This window comes from Coptis chinensis, chromosome 3 (genome assembly GCF_015680905.1).
Source record: "Coptis chinensis isolate HL-2020 chromosome 3, ASM1568090v1, whole genome shotgun sequence".
NCBI lineage: Eukaryota > Viridiplantae > Streptophyta > Magnoliopsida > Ranunculales > Ranunculaceae > Coptis > Coptis chinensis.
This window is the reverse complement of record NC_141458.1, coordinates 56,809,319-56,822,064: the sequence shown is the minus strand read 5'-3', so window position 1 is coordinate 56,822,064 and position 12,746 is coordinate 56,809,319. Positions and strand designations below refer to the sequence as shown.

The 12,746-nt window shown below is 37.7% G+C and overlaps 1 protein-coding gene across 1 annotated transcript; it reads right to left on the bottom strand.

The window, feature by feature from the left end:
• Positions 1–3,519: 3,519 nt before the first annotated feature.
• On the bottom strand, positions 3,520–5,056 carry LOC147510119 (uncharacterized). The gene is made up of 2 exons (XM_086599283.1): positions 4,442–5,056; positions 3,520–4,355 (listed from the first exon to the last, which is right to left on the bottom strand). The coding sequence occupies exons 1-2, from the start codon at positions 4,951–4,953 to the stop codon at positions 3,722–3,724; spliced, it is 1,146 nt and encodes a 381-aa protein (XP_086455409.1). The 5' UTR covers positions 4,954–5,056; the 3' UTR covers positions 3,520–3,721.
• Positions 5,057–12,746: the final 7,690 nt, after the last annotated feature.

Below are 12,746 nucleotides of genomic sequence, written 5' to 3'. Positions count from 1 at the left end.
ATGAATTTTATTTTTGGGAGTTCTAACTTTGCTTTTGTTTCTTTTGAAATCGACTCCTTTTGATTTTGAACTTTTGGGAGATTTCAATTTTTGAATCTTTTATTTCTTTTCTTTTCGAAGCTTCTAACTATTCTATTTTTGTACAAGGCCTTCTCTTCTCTTTTTACTGTTCATCCAATTCTTAACTCGTCAGCTAGGTACGCTTTTTATTGTGTGTGTAGTAACGGTTCAGGGATTGATGGCGAAAAAATAAAAAGGCTTTTAGAAATTGGTGAAGGCTCAAGGGGGGTAACTAGAGGAAAAATATCTTTTTAGGTTTTTAACGTTTATTTGGCTATATCGATCCAAAAGGGGGTTAAATTCTCTCCTAGGATATGGCGTGGCGATCAAGCAAGTGGACGTGTTATCTTTCTATCCAGACATCCTTTGTGTCATCACTCAATAATCATTCAGATTAGGCTTTTGGCTAGATTCTTATAGGATATGGAACTTAACTGTTCTAACCTTGGTCTCAGAAACTTACTGCTATATACAATCAAATGTTGATGCATGTCATTCATGAAATATGCAAAAACTATTGTATGTATATTAGTCTGAGTTCGAAGAACGAATCTTTACTCTATTGCTATAATGAGACTTCTAAACCATTTGTTCATTAAAAAAAAAAAAAAAAAAACAAGACGTTTAGTACTAAACAGAAAAATATTTTTGATCTTTTTGAAATATTTTAAGAAAGAAAAAAATATGGGTTAGGCAGACCCCAACCTGTATTAATCAAGATCTCAAGTACACTTTTCCTTGTGCATCCTCCATTACAATTTTAGTTAGAGCACAGTCTAAAGGAGGAAGAAAATAAAAAACAAAATCCTCATGTGACTTACATAACTTAGAGGAGCAATCAGCTACCCTATTTGTTTCCTTATACACATGCTTGAAATCAACCTGTTCAAACTGTTGTTTCAAGAGATGAATGGAAGCAATAATGTTAAGACAATACCAAGGAGGTTCCTCTCATCAAGTTATCACTCCTACTACACATTTAGAGTCTGAACAAACTGTAATTCGTCTAGCTCCAATACAAATAGCTCCCTTCATACCCGCTTCAACAGCCAAGAGTTCCTGGGTAATGACCAACCTCTTTATAGAACTCCCAATATATGTCAGTTGAACAACTCCAGCTTCATCTCTTATCGCACCTCCAAACCCATTAAATTCTTCAGTGACCGATCCATCTGTATTGACTACAAACTCACCTGGTTCAGGCTTAAACCATTTACACCCGATTGGGACTCGTGCCGTGAAAGAAGCTTGTATCCCCAACCTTTCGAGATAAACTCTAGCTGCCACCGTGTCAGGGACTTCTTTCAACACTGTCTGCAGGTATAATTTCATATCTTGCTTCACCTTTTCACAGACTCAATCTTCAATTTGCTGCTTCTGCTGAAACTTTCTCAAGTTCCTTTCAACCCAGATGGCATATATCGTGGTGCAGACAACAGCTCTGACAATTTCAGATTCCATAGTGGCATCTCTACAAATCCACATAATGTTATACCACTCGGCAGTTGATGACTTAACTTGAGTGCTCAAGCCCAACCATCTTTTCACTCTCGCCCAGACACCTTTAGTATATGGACAATCAAAAAATAGATGCTTAGAGTGCTCCCTGGAAAAGTTGCAGAAACTACAAGTAGATTAGGTAATAATTTTCTTCCTAACCAATCTATCCTGCATAGGTAAACAATTCACAAACAATTGCCAACTAGTGAAGGAGTGTTTAGGAACAACTAGCTTACCCCAAACCACTCTATACCATTTAAATTTTGTTCTAGTCTGCTTGAGTGCCATGTATGCTGACTTGGTTGTGAAACGTCTTGAGACTGTTGGAGTCCAGATAACCTGGTCTTGCCTTAGCATAGTGTTTAACTCATTATCCTCTATGCTCTTTTTTAGTTTACAAGTAGGCAGACTAGTAACTAGGTGGTTCCATCTCCCATCAGTAATAAGATCACTAACTAGAGCATTCTCCGGTACCTGTAAGAGTTGGACTGCTTCAGGCCACTGAAGTAAAGGAGTATCATGGCACCAAGGATCATGCCATACATAAGTCTGCTCTCCTTTCGATATCTGGTGTCTTACTAACTTCTGGGCAGCCTTCCGATGCTTTAAGACATTCCTCCAGACCTACGAGCAATCAGCTAGACTTTTCGTAGTCCAAAAGTGTTATTTTCTGACATGATGCTCAACTGACCACTTAACCCATAAAGAGTCTTCATAGCTTGCAATCTTAAAAGCAAGGCCACAGTAGGCAGCCTTATTCCATGTATTCGGGTCTACTATCCCTAGCCCACCCTGATCTTTCCCAAGACGAATGAGAAAGTGACTAGCATAATGCATTTTGGGTGTCATCTCTGGACCAGCCCAAAGGAATCTATTGCAAATCTTACCAATGTCGCTCAATGTTTTCTTGGGTAAAATGAAAGTTCTCGCCCAATAAACATGAAGAGAGGATAAGACCGACTGAATCAATTGGAGCATACCTGCATGAGTGAGAGACTTATTCTTCCAATTTGAAATTCTCTTGGTAACCATTTCTATCAAAGGAAAACATTCTTTGATCCCCATTCTAGATGCAGTGAGTGGGAGCCCAAGATAAGTAATGGGGGGTTGTACCAGTTGCACTCCCATAATGTCCGCCAACTCCTTTGCTTCATGATAGCTCATACTTCCAGCCATGAATGTTGTCTTCTGTCTACTCAACTTGAGCCCAGTACACTCAGTGAATTCATCAAGGGTTTTCTTCACTGCCTTCATAGTTGTTTCATCACCCTTACAAAACAGCAAGATGTCATCTACAAAGCAAAGATGTGTGAGATTTAACTTCTTACAATTTAGGTGGTAAGAAATTTCTTTCACCAGCACATTACATTTCAGCATACTACCAAGCACCTCCATGACCAGGACAAATAAGTACGGGGAGATGGGGTCCCCTTGCCTGAGCCCTCTACTACCAGCAAAATAGCCTTGGGGTGTACCATTGACTAAAACAGAACAGTATGGTGTGAAATAGCACATCTTAGTCCACTCAACAAATTTCTCCAGGAATCTAAATCTTACCAACACTTTCTCAATAGTTTGCCAACTAACTGTATCATATAGTTTGGTAATATCAATCTTTAAGGAGCATCTTTTAGTCCCATGAGATCTATTGTAGCTTCTGATGAGTTCATGAGCCACTAGGAGGTTGTCTTGGATTGATCTGCCAGGGATGAAAGCAGATTGTTGCATGGAAGTGATTTCTGACATGTAAGGCTTCATTCTATTAGTGAGTATTTTCGATACACACTTATCAATGTTGCATGGACAGGGCCGGACACGGACGGACGATGAGGGCCAGTTTGGCGACTTCTTCTGTAACTCAAAAAATAGGGGGGCTTGGGATGGAATTAAATAATATATGTAATTTTTATTATTATTTTAATAATTGAACATTACAATTTATAAACTAATTTATATGTATTATAAAATTCATGATTACTCAAAAGTCAAAATAAACATCCACAAAGTTAAACAAACATATTAATATAGTATTTAATCAAACTTCTCGTAAGTCTTAACTCTTAAGTCTTAACAAAATAAGAACCAAAATAAAACCCACAAGGCCACAAGAAACATAGTAATTAGTAAAGAAAGAGCCCTAGGATTCCACAAGACAACATGATCAATTTTCTTCTCCCTCTTCCGCTTCTTCTCCAATTCGATTGAGCTCATCCTCAATACTAGTTGTCTCGTTTGTAAAAAGCATTGCCTCCATTTCCGGTTCATCAAGTGAAAGGTCAGCTATTTCAAGTATGCCAACACCCTCCAAGCTATCAAATGTATCTCCCCCAATGTCCCACATGGTAGTCACCCCTTCTTTGTATTCCTTGGATTTTCTTGATAAGAGGCGAAGATTAGAATGAACAAATACCAAGTCTTCGCCTCTTTGTGGTGTTATCTTGTTCCTCTTCAAAGAGTTTATGAAAGAGTAAGTATTCCAATTCCTCTCACAACATGAAGAGGAACATGGTTGTCCAACTAGCTTTAAAGCTAAGCTTTGGAGCAAGGGTGTAGTAGCGCCATAACTAACCCACCACACATTCGGTTCCATATATCCTCTATTCTCAATAGATTCGCTATTTCCAAACTCCTTCAAAGCCGCAGAAAAATAAGCAAACTCCGTATTCACTCTTCTCCGCTCATCTTCATTAGGGAAGTATCTTGCAAAACACTTTAATCTCTCGGCAGAAATCCCGTCGTCTTTGTGTGGTGCAACACGAGTAGGACACTCATTGAGCCATTTAGCACTATAGTACCTATATGAGTATAGTGTTTTTTATTAGTAAAAAGAACATATATTAAATAACAAATATTGAAATGAGAAGAAGTTATTGTACAGTACTTGGGATTCAAGGAGTGAGCCAAACAGTGAAGCGGTGTGCTGCTTTTGGTCCATCGAGCCACTAGTATCCGGTGGACAACTACATAAAAATCTGAGCTCTCGTAATCAAGTTTTTTCTCATGGCTATAGATAGCAATCTTCACCTTCCGTATCATTGAATCCCACATGTCATACACCAAATGAAGACAAGGCTGATCTGTGTCGGCTTTCCTTAGCATCTCATACATCGGCTCAGTGAAGGCAAGTATGTAATCAATATTATCCCACCACAAATCATCTAATATCTTCTCTTTGACAAAAGCAGCTTTACCAACATCATCCTCCCTATAGTTTGCCCAGTTGGGACTAATCACCATATTCAACAAGCCTTGCTTTATGACTTTAAATCTTCTTAGCATAATAATGCTAGAAGCAAAGCGTGTCTCTGCAACTGAAAGCAACTTCAAATGTGAGTACTCATTAAACATAGACAGCCGCATCGAGTGGTTCATAATGAAGTTCTTAACCACCATCACATCTCCAACAACTTTGGTAATCCAATTACACTCCGAATATGTTTCTGAGTTCGCTTCGGTATTCTTTGCTGCACATATGTTCTTTAGCGCAAGGTTCAAGGGTGTGCACTACACAAGGAGTCCAAAAATATGTGGATATACTTCCTCCACTAACAAGCCAGACAACACACGGGGGCATTATGCGTAATCACTTGGACCACATTTAGAGGTCCAATGGATTGAATCGTCTCTTTGATCAAGTTAGCTATGAAATGCTTGTCTTTATACACACCTTGGCAATTGATGCTTTCAAGAACATCGGACCAATTTGAAGCTGCCATGAAGTTGATAATTGGTCTCCTTTGAGCATCAAATCCACCCATCACTAACAACACCGACACCCTTTATCATTCCAAGTAGATTTAATAGGCTCTAACAACCTCTCAATATTTGCTCTCTCCCTTTGCAGAAGTGTAGTTCTCAATGCATTGTACCCGGGAGGAATATAACTCGAAAGATTTTTACTTTGAGCAGTCGCCATAGAGAACGCAAGATAATAGTAAGGATTCTTTGCAAGATTAAATGGTAAACCACCTGAGTAGAACATCCTCGCAATAACACTAGTTAATTCATCTCGAGCTTTCATATTATAGGCTTTCTCAATAGGTGATTCACTTGTTCCCCTCTTTCGTTTTGATAGAGAAGCCTCAAAAGGCTCAAATACACCCATAGTACTTGCAGTCGAGGCTGAGGAGGAAGAACTTCGAGTTCTACTAGCAGATGGAGGTAACGGAACTTGCTTGGGTAATAAATTCCTTAGCTTTAGCTCATACTCTTCAATGCTCTTTTTCATCTCAGCCAAGTGCTTTCAGAAGGTGACTTTGGCACATGATCTACTCCCACTACCAACAACTTTCATTAGATGACCCTTCACTCTTGGATACGACCCGACAATTACTACCGAACAAAAATTGCATTGGAAACGGACATTGCCTCCTCCTGGAATTTTTTCCAAAACGATAACATACTTCCAAAGAGGAGGTTTTTCTTGTTTACTCATTTTCGATGGAATGGAAACAAGCGCCCTTGCTAGACTTGCGAAGTTGCGAAGTTGCGAGATTTGGGTGTTTCTGAGAATTAGACCAAGAACTTGCTTTAAATGAAAGAAATTTCCAGCCAAAGTTTCATTTGACTCATCTAAGAATAAGAAGGAGGAAGGAAGTCAATACAAGATAATACGATGGTCAAAAAGATAAAAGCATATAAAAAATGTTTTGAGCCATTAGTAAAACACTAACTATAAGCCTTTCCCCTCTCCTGCTGGAGACTCCTGGTCTGGGAACATCATAGCAGATAAAACAAAAGGGCAGAAATGGGTAGTCTGCTCAAACCCTCCCTTTAACGTCTCGAAGAAGCTCTTAGTGATGGTGGTGGATAAGCAACTGATGAACCCACTTTATCAACATCATTTTTGGAAAAGAATAATTTACCAAGTAAGAAGAATTCTTACCAAAGGGCCGGGTGTGAGCTGATCTGTAATTCAAGTGGATGGCATAAATGGCATAAACTGCTTGAGTTCGATAACATGTTCTCAACTTCAAGTGGATGGCATAAATGGCATAAACTGCTTGAGTTAGAGAAGAATTCTCAAAATCACGCATTCACGCCATCTCCAGTCCGAGGTGAGAATCAGAGAATGAGGTTTTTTCCTTTGTGGGCTACTGGGCTTTTTCTTTTTTTTTTTCTTATTTGTTTTCAAAATGTTTTGAATTTTGAGTTTGACCCACGTCTTGACCTTGGTTTGACTGCGTCCCAAACGCGGCGTCTTGACTTAAGGCGTCAATGGCATTGATTAGCGTCTTGACGTATTGACAGCGTCGGACACGCGTCCGAGCCAGCGTCCGTAAGCGTCAGCGTCGGGCGTGTCCGGACGCGGACCACGATTACTTTACTATGTGCGTCCGTGCTTTAGAGACACTTATAGATAACATTGCAGTAGGCAATAGGTCTGAACTCTTCAACTCTGGAAGGATTTGCACATTTCGGAATGAGACTTAAGTGCGTTGAGTTAACACCTCGATGAATAGGCTTTAAGGAAAAAATGAAGATAATTGCTTTTACAAACTCATCTTTCACATACAACCAGTTCTTCTTGAAAAAGTGAGCATTAAAACCATCCGGCCCTGGTGCTTTATTATCATCCATCTCAAACAGAGCTCTCTGAATTTCAGCCTCTGAAAAATCTTGGACCATAGAATTATCCTCATTTATTGTGAGGACTTTCAGAAAATGGAGACTCTCAAGGAATTCAGTTTCACAGCTAGCTGGTGAAGGTTGTCCCAACAACCCTTGTAATAATCAACAAAGGCTTCTGAAACTTCCTCTTGACCTTCCCTTCGAACTCCACCAGCATCTTGTAATACCCAGATTGGATTTATGCCTTTTCTCTCCTTGAGTATCTTATGAAAAAACTCAATGCATTTGTCCCCATATTTCATCCAATCACATTTGGTTCTATGCCTGAGATCCTCCCCTTCCATGCATTATCATAAGCTGACAAAGAGTAGTTCTGGCTTCCTTTTCCCTTGAACATAAAAGAACATCCATGAGATTACTCTGTTGGGCCTTCTGTATGCTTTTGAGTTCTTTTCTTGCTGCCTCTGTCTGCTTAGATAAGTCAGAACAATAAAATTTGGCCCAGCCCTTTAGTTTGCTCTTCAGTAGCTTCAACTTCTGGGTAAGTATGTACATGGGGTTGCCATACACTATTACATTCCAGCAGGTCAGAAACATAGCCAAGAATTCCGGATGAAGAATCCAGAAATTACTGAACCTGAACGGAAGACTAGCAGAAACTTTAGTCATAATGGAGACGATTATTGGGGAATGATCAGAGATTCCAGGAGGAAGGAATTCATCATAAGAGAACGAGAATGTAGCGCTCTAGCTACTGTTGACCATGCATCTGTCGATTTTAGACCACTTTTGAGCAAAGTTGGTCCATGTATAGAACCCCAAGAAGCTTTCAAATCATAAAGTTCTGCTTGAACAAGACAATCAAAAAAAGGGGTAGTCTCCCTAGGATGCACAGCCTCGCCCCCAATTCTTTCAAAAGAATACAAAACATTATTGAAGTCCCCTGCCACACACCATTCACCTTGGAGCCATGTGCTATATAATAAATGTCTAGTTTTTGCAGAATGTTACTATACCACCCCCAAACATAAATGTGTTTTGTCACCAAAGTATGAAGAAAATGAAATAGATTACCAGAGGAACATGAATAAAAACGGCAGTAACTTGTACTCTGTTCTTCGTGATGGAAATATACCCCCCCCCCCCCCAAACAAGTTTGGAGCGTGGTTTGCTGGATATAGAACAAGAAATACATGGTTTATCTAAATAGTAAGCTACGTAATTATTCTACCATAAAAATTTTGGGTTTTTGCATTTTTGAAAACATATGTAGTGCAGAAATGTTGGCATGATGTATATGCATTAGCTTCTACTCATATACCAAACATTAAACATGCAAACATGAATATTATTATATATATTAACAAGTTAAGAAATAAAAAGTATGTAAACAACTATCTATACAGAAACATAAGAAGTGTGTGTGTGTGTGTGTGTGTGTGTTTTTTTTTTTTTTGTAGGTTGTTTTTCTCAATATAAATGTATCTCTAACCATATAGAGGTTTTAACAAGAAGATAAAATCATACATTTATCCAGTATCATTTTGGTTACTCTGGGGCATAAGATTTTAATTTTTATATCCTCAAGTTTTTGAAAAACTATATAGAGATGTTATAAAGACAACTCGTACAAAAGCTGTGATTTTCTAAAGCTAAGTTTGAAAACAAACCATAACATATGATCTTAGGCAATTTTCGTGTCGGCTCTTTATTTAACCCAATCTAGTCAGATTGTAGCTTCAGTTATGTGTGTTAGGGGATTTACTGTACAATACTTAAGATGTCTCATATGAATATCATGGTGATATAGGCAACCCTTAATAACACATAACTGATCCTCAAACTACCCTTAGAAGAATGGAGATTGCGTACTTCTAAGGATTTGTCTATGTGGAATCCATTGCCCGTGTTTTAGAAAATCATATAACTATTGTTGTAATGAGAATCATCTATTATGAGAACAGGGAAAAACAAACATGTATGAAAGGGTGAGAGAATGGTTTTTCTTTTTGGGTTTTTGGGTTTTTTGTTCCTAAATTACTTAAAACAATAATAGAAAAAGAGAAAACTACTAAGAAAAATCACTATGAGGAGAGTGATCCACCCAATAGAAGGAAAATATTTTTGAATTTAGGTGACTTAAATTGTGATCCATCCCATGGTTTGGCCTCCCTAGATCTTCCACCTCTTGTTTTGTAAGTAGACAAATCTAGTGAAGATGACTAGCTCTATTTTTAGATAATCTAGTCTCTCCTCTCCTACTTTCTAGTTAGCCCTAGTTAAAGTCATTCCAACTATATTGTAAGATGAAACTCAAAATAACTAGAAATCACAAACAGAAGGAAAAAAAAAATTAAAATAAAAGGGCTCAAGTTGCCAACCATCCCATGGTTTGGCATGCCTATATAAGACGAAACATGCTAAACAACCATGAAAAACAACCATAAGTCACTTTCACATAATCACCATCTCACCTCTGCTTTGTTTCACATCTCTTCTTTATAGAGAAAACACTACTCAAGCGTCAAAAGAAAAGATTAAATGAAAGAACTTATGTAAGACAAAAAATTGGGAAATAACATAAAGTAGGAAATGTAAAGTAAATGACATGAAAAGAAAACTATTTTAAAAAGAATGAAAAAAAAATTGTATACTTGCTCCATAGAGGTACACTACTCAAACTACGAGTAAAAGTGCTAACAAGGAATATGCAAGTATATGTGGACTAAAGGCTCCAGCACTTACAACCACACACTCTAAGTAGAGGGCCTGGTTACCTTAATAATGCACTCTCATAAAATGCATCGAGAAAACATAACATGAATCTTTTATAGTCAGATATTCAAGACTATATGTGGGGTCTTTTTAAGTCAAATTCCCTAAGACTATGCATATGAGATGGATGATATATTGTTAACTATATACTAATAGTCTAAACAGTTAGGGATCTTTATAGAAAAACATATGAAAGCATTTACCCCCAAACAGAATGAAATGATACATTTGGAGTGTAAGATGTAGAATGATAAGAGAAAGCTTATGTAACGGATCATGAAATTTATGTAGTAACTCGTCATGTTTGAATTGTCCAAGAGAGTGTGAGTGTGGTAGTAGCTGTTCTTCATGAGGCTTAGATGATGCGACATATGTCAAACTGGGTTTTTCAACCACTTGAATAAAGGGATCATCATATGCTCTCAAGAACTCATATTCCATCTTAGATTTTATTTCCTTTTTTTCTGGCACTTCAATTAATGCGGGACTCTTCTCAACTGGAATGATAGTCTTGGGAGTTTGTATGTTGGGCAAAGTCTCTTTATTGGGAAGGTTTAGAAAATTATGAAAGATTTCAAAGGCAATTGGCTTAAGTGCGAGCTTAAAGTTTCTTTGAAAAGGTTTAGTTGTGCAATCCTCAGAACTTGGTTGATTTTTTATGAATGGAGGTTGGCTTTCGAGAGGTGTTAACTCGGGGGAATGATGGTCTGGTGGTGGTTCTTCATATGATCTCGAGGACTTAGAGAACTCTTCATCTAGCTTTGGCGTTTCCACAAATTTGTGGTTCATATCGGCAATATTAAAGATGTTACAAATTTGTTCCATCGATAAGTCTTTAACGGCCAAACTAAAATTAGATCCACTTTCCACTATAGAATTTATATTCTCTTCTCTAGGCACTTGATTTTCTTTGTCCTCTTTATCTAGAACTTCATAAATTTTCTCAATGTCATCGTCCAAGTTTGTCGAGTTACTTTCCAACACATGTTCTAGATTTTCTTCTGCCGGAGTGTTCTCATGCATATAGTCACTATCATAGAATCTAGAATTCACACGATAGTCAGGTGGATGGTGATGTGGTTTTAATTGGTCATAAATATCATGATGGGCTTTAGCAATTGGTTTTATTATAGTAACAACTTGTTCCTCTTCTTGGTTGGGTTCTGGACTAGTAGGAAGAATATTAGTCTCATTGTGGTATCGATTGAAATGGATTGGAGAAAATATAAGGTTTTTGCTATTTGTTGAATTTGTATTGTTTGGTCAGTCATTGCCTGATAAAGTTGGCCTGTGATAGATGGTGGAGTGGAATATAAATTTGAAATGGATGGTGATGTGAATGGTAATGGACTGTTAGTGAACCCATATTCTGACTGACTGGGTGGATATATGAATGATGGTTGACTATCTGTGATGGAATTCCATGAATTGTCTGCATGATTAGAAAACTCTTGAGTGTATTGGGTACTAAGAAAATTTTAAATTTGAGGTTCGTAATCGTAAGAATATTTCATAGGAGGCTCGAACTCGATATATGATGTGCATTGATAGGCCCAATGATACAGACTACCATAGCAAGAACAAGGTTATGGGTTTGCATTGTAATTCCATGATGTTTGTGATGCATATTGATAAGCCATGAATGCTCAAACAAGAATGATGCACAATATGTAGAAATTCATTTGTGACCTTAAAGTTTTTTGAAATTTTTGCATGTATATGTCTGTAGATTAGATACTATGCCCTATTCGAATCAAACAATGGGTGCAAATATAGGATTTTGGCTCTACTCGCATCAAGGGAGAAGATTGCTTTTTCACCAAATGGCGTGCCACTAAGAATCTCACCCACGGTATTTCTGAATGAGGGGAGTGAGGAAAGTGGTTGGTCCACTGGAATCTGGTAGTTCACTACTCTCTTTGTTCGTGCTAGATAGTTGTCCTGATGGACGTGACTAGATTAGCTTTGCTTGATTGATTTTATCTTTTTAGTTTGGTCTATGTGACAAACAGTTCACGCAACGTCCGTTCTAAAGGTGGGGTTTAATCCCACTTTTTGTTCCTTTAGGCTCAGGTTTAGCCTTAGCATTAATGTAAAGACGAGACTGAAACATAAATAACGTAATCATCTAAGTATGCTTAGTAACACATAAATATCCTCTTACACTTTGTAGCGAGGAGGTTTAGAAATTACCGCCCAAGGTGTACATGACCCTTGGGGTGAATGTGACATGGTGGGGTTAACGAAGTGTTTGGTGTCTTACGTGTCAACCCACTATTCGAGCTTTTCCTTACGGTTACAAGTTTAATCTATCTAAGACCCACAAGTCGGGTCAAAATGTGGCAAATCCAATAAGATATAATTGATTGCCTTTGTGGGCCTAAAGCAAAGTTGTCTTCGTAGGCTTAAAACTATGAAAGTGGTAAACACAAAAATTAACTACGTTTAGCTAATTAACTATTCACTAATGATTACTTAAACAAAATATGTAAAAGCTTAGAAAGTGTACGTCTAAGATTAGAACTCCAACCCCCAAGTTGGGTTGAGAAGCGTGAGCGTGATATTACACTACTCGCCTCGCACATCCAACCGGTCCAAGTTGGTTGAATCCCCAACTCTTGGTAAGTAAACTTAAACCAAAATACTAAACTTCTAAAACTTAAACTATTTTGTATTTATCCTAATTAATTTTTTTATATTTTGACTTAGCTATATGATATTATCTTAATCTAATCATGCATAAACAACAATTAATAGAAAACAAAACCTAAACATGCTACTAAACTAATTTTAATGTTTAACTTTACTGATGGATTACTAATTCATTTTAATTAATAAAA

Excerpts from the sequence above, each read along its gene's own strand:
- LOC147510119 (XM_086599283.1), bottom strand. The coding sequence starts at position 4,953 with ATGGTGGTTAAGAACTTCATTATGAACCACTCGATGCGGCTGTCTATG. Across the intron at positions 4,356-4,441 it reads GCTCACTCCTTGAATCCCAA|GTACTATAGTGCTAAATGGC; the intron begins GTACTGTACAAT and ends ATACTCATATAG.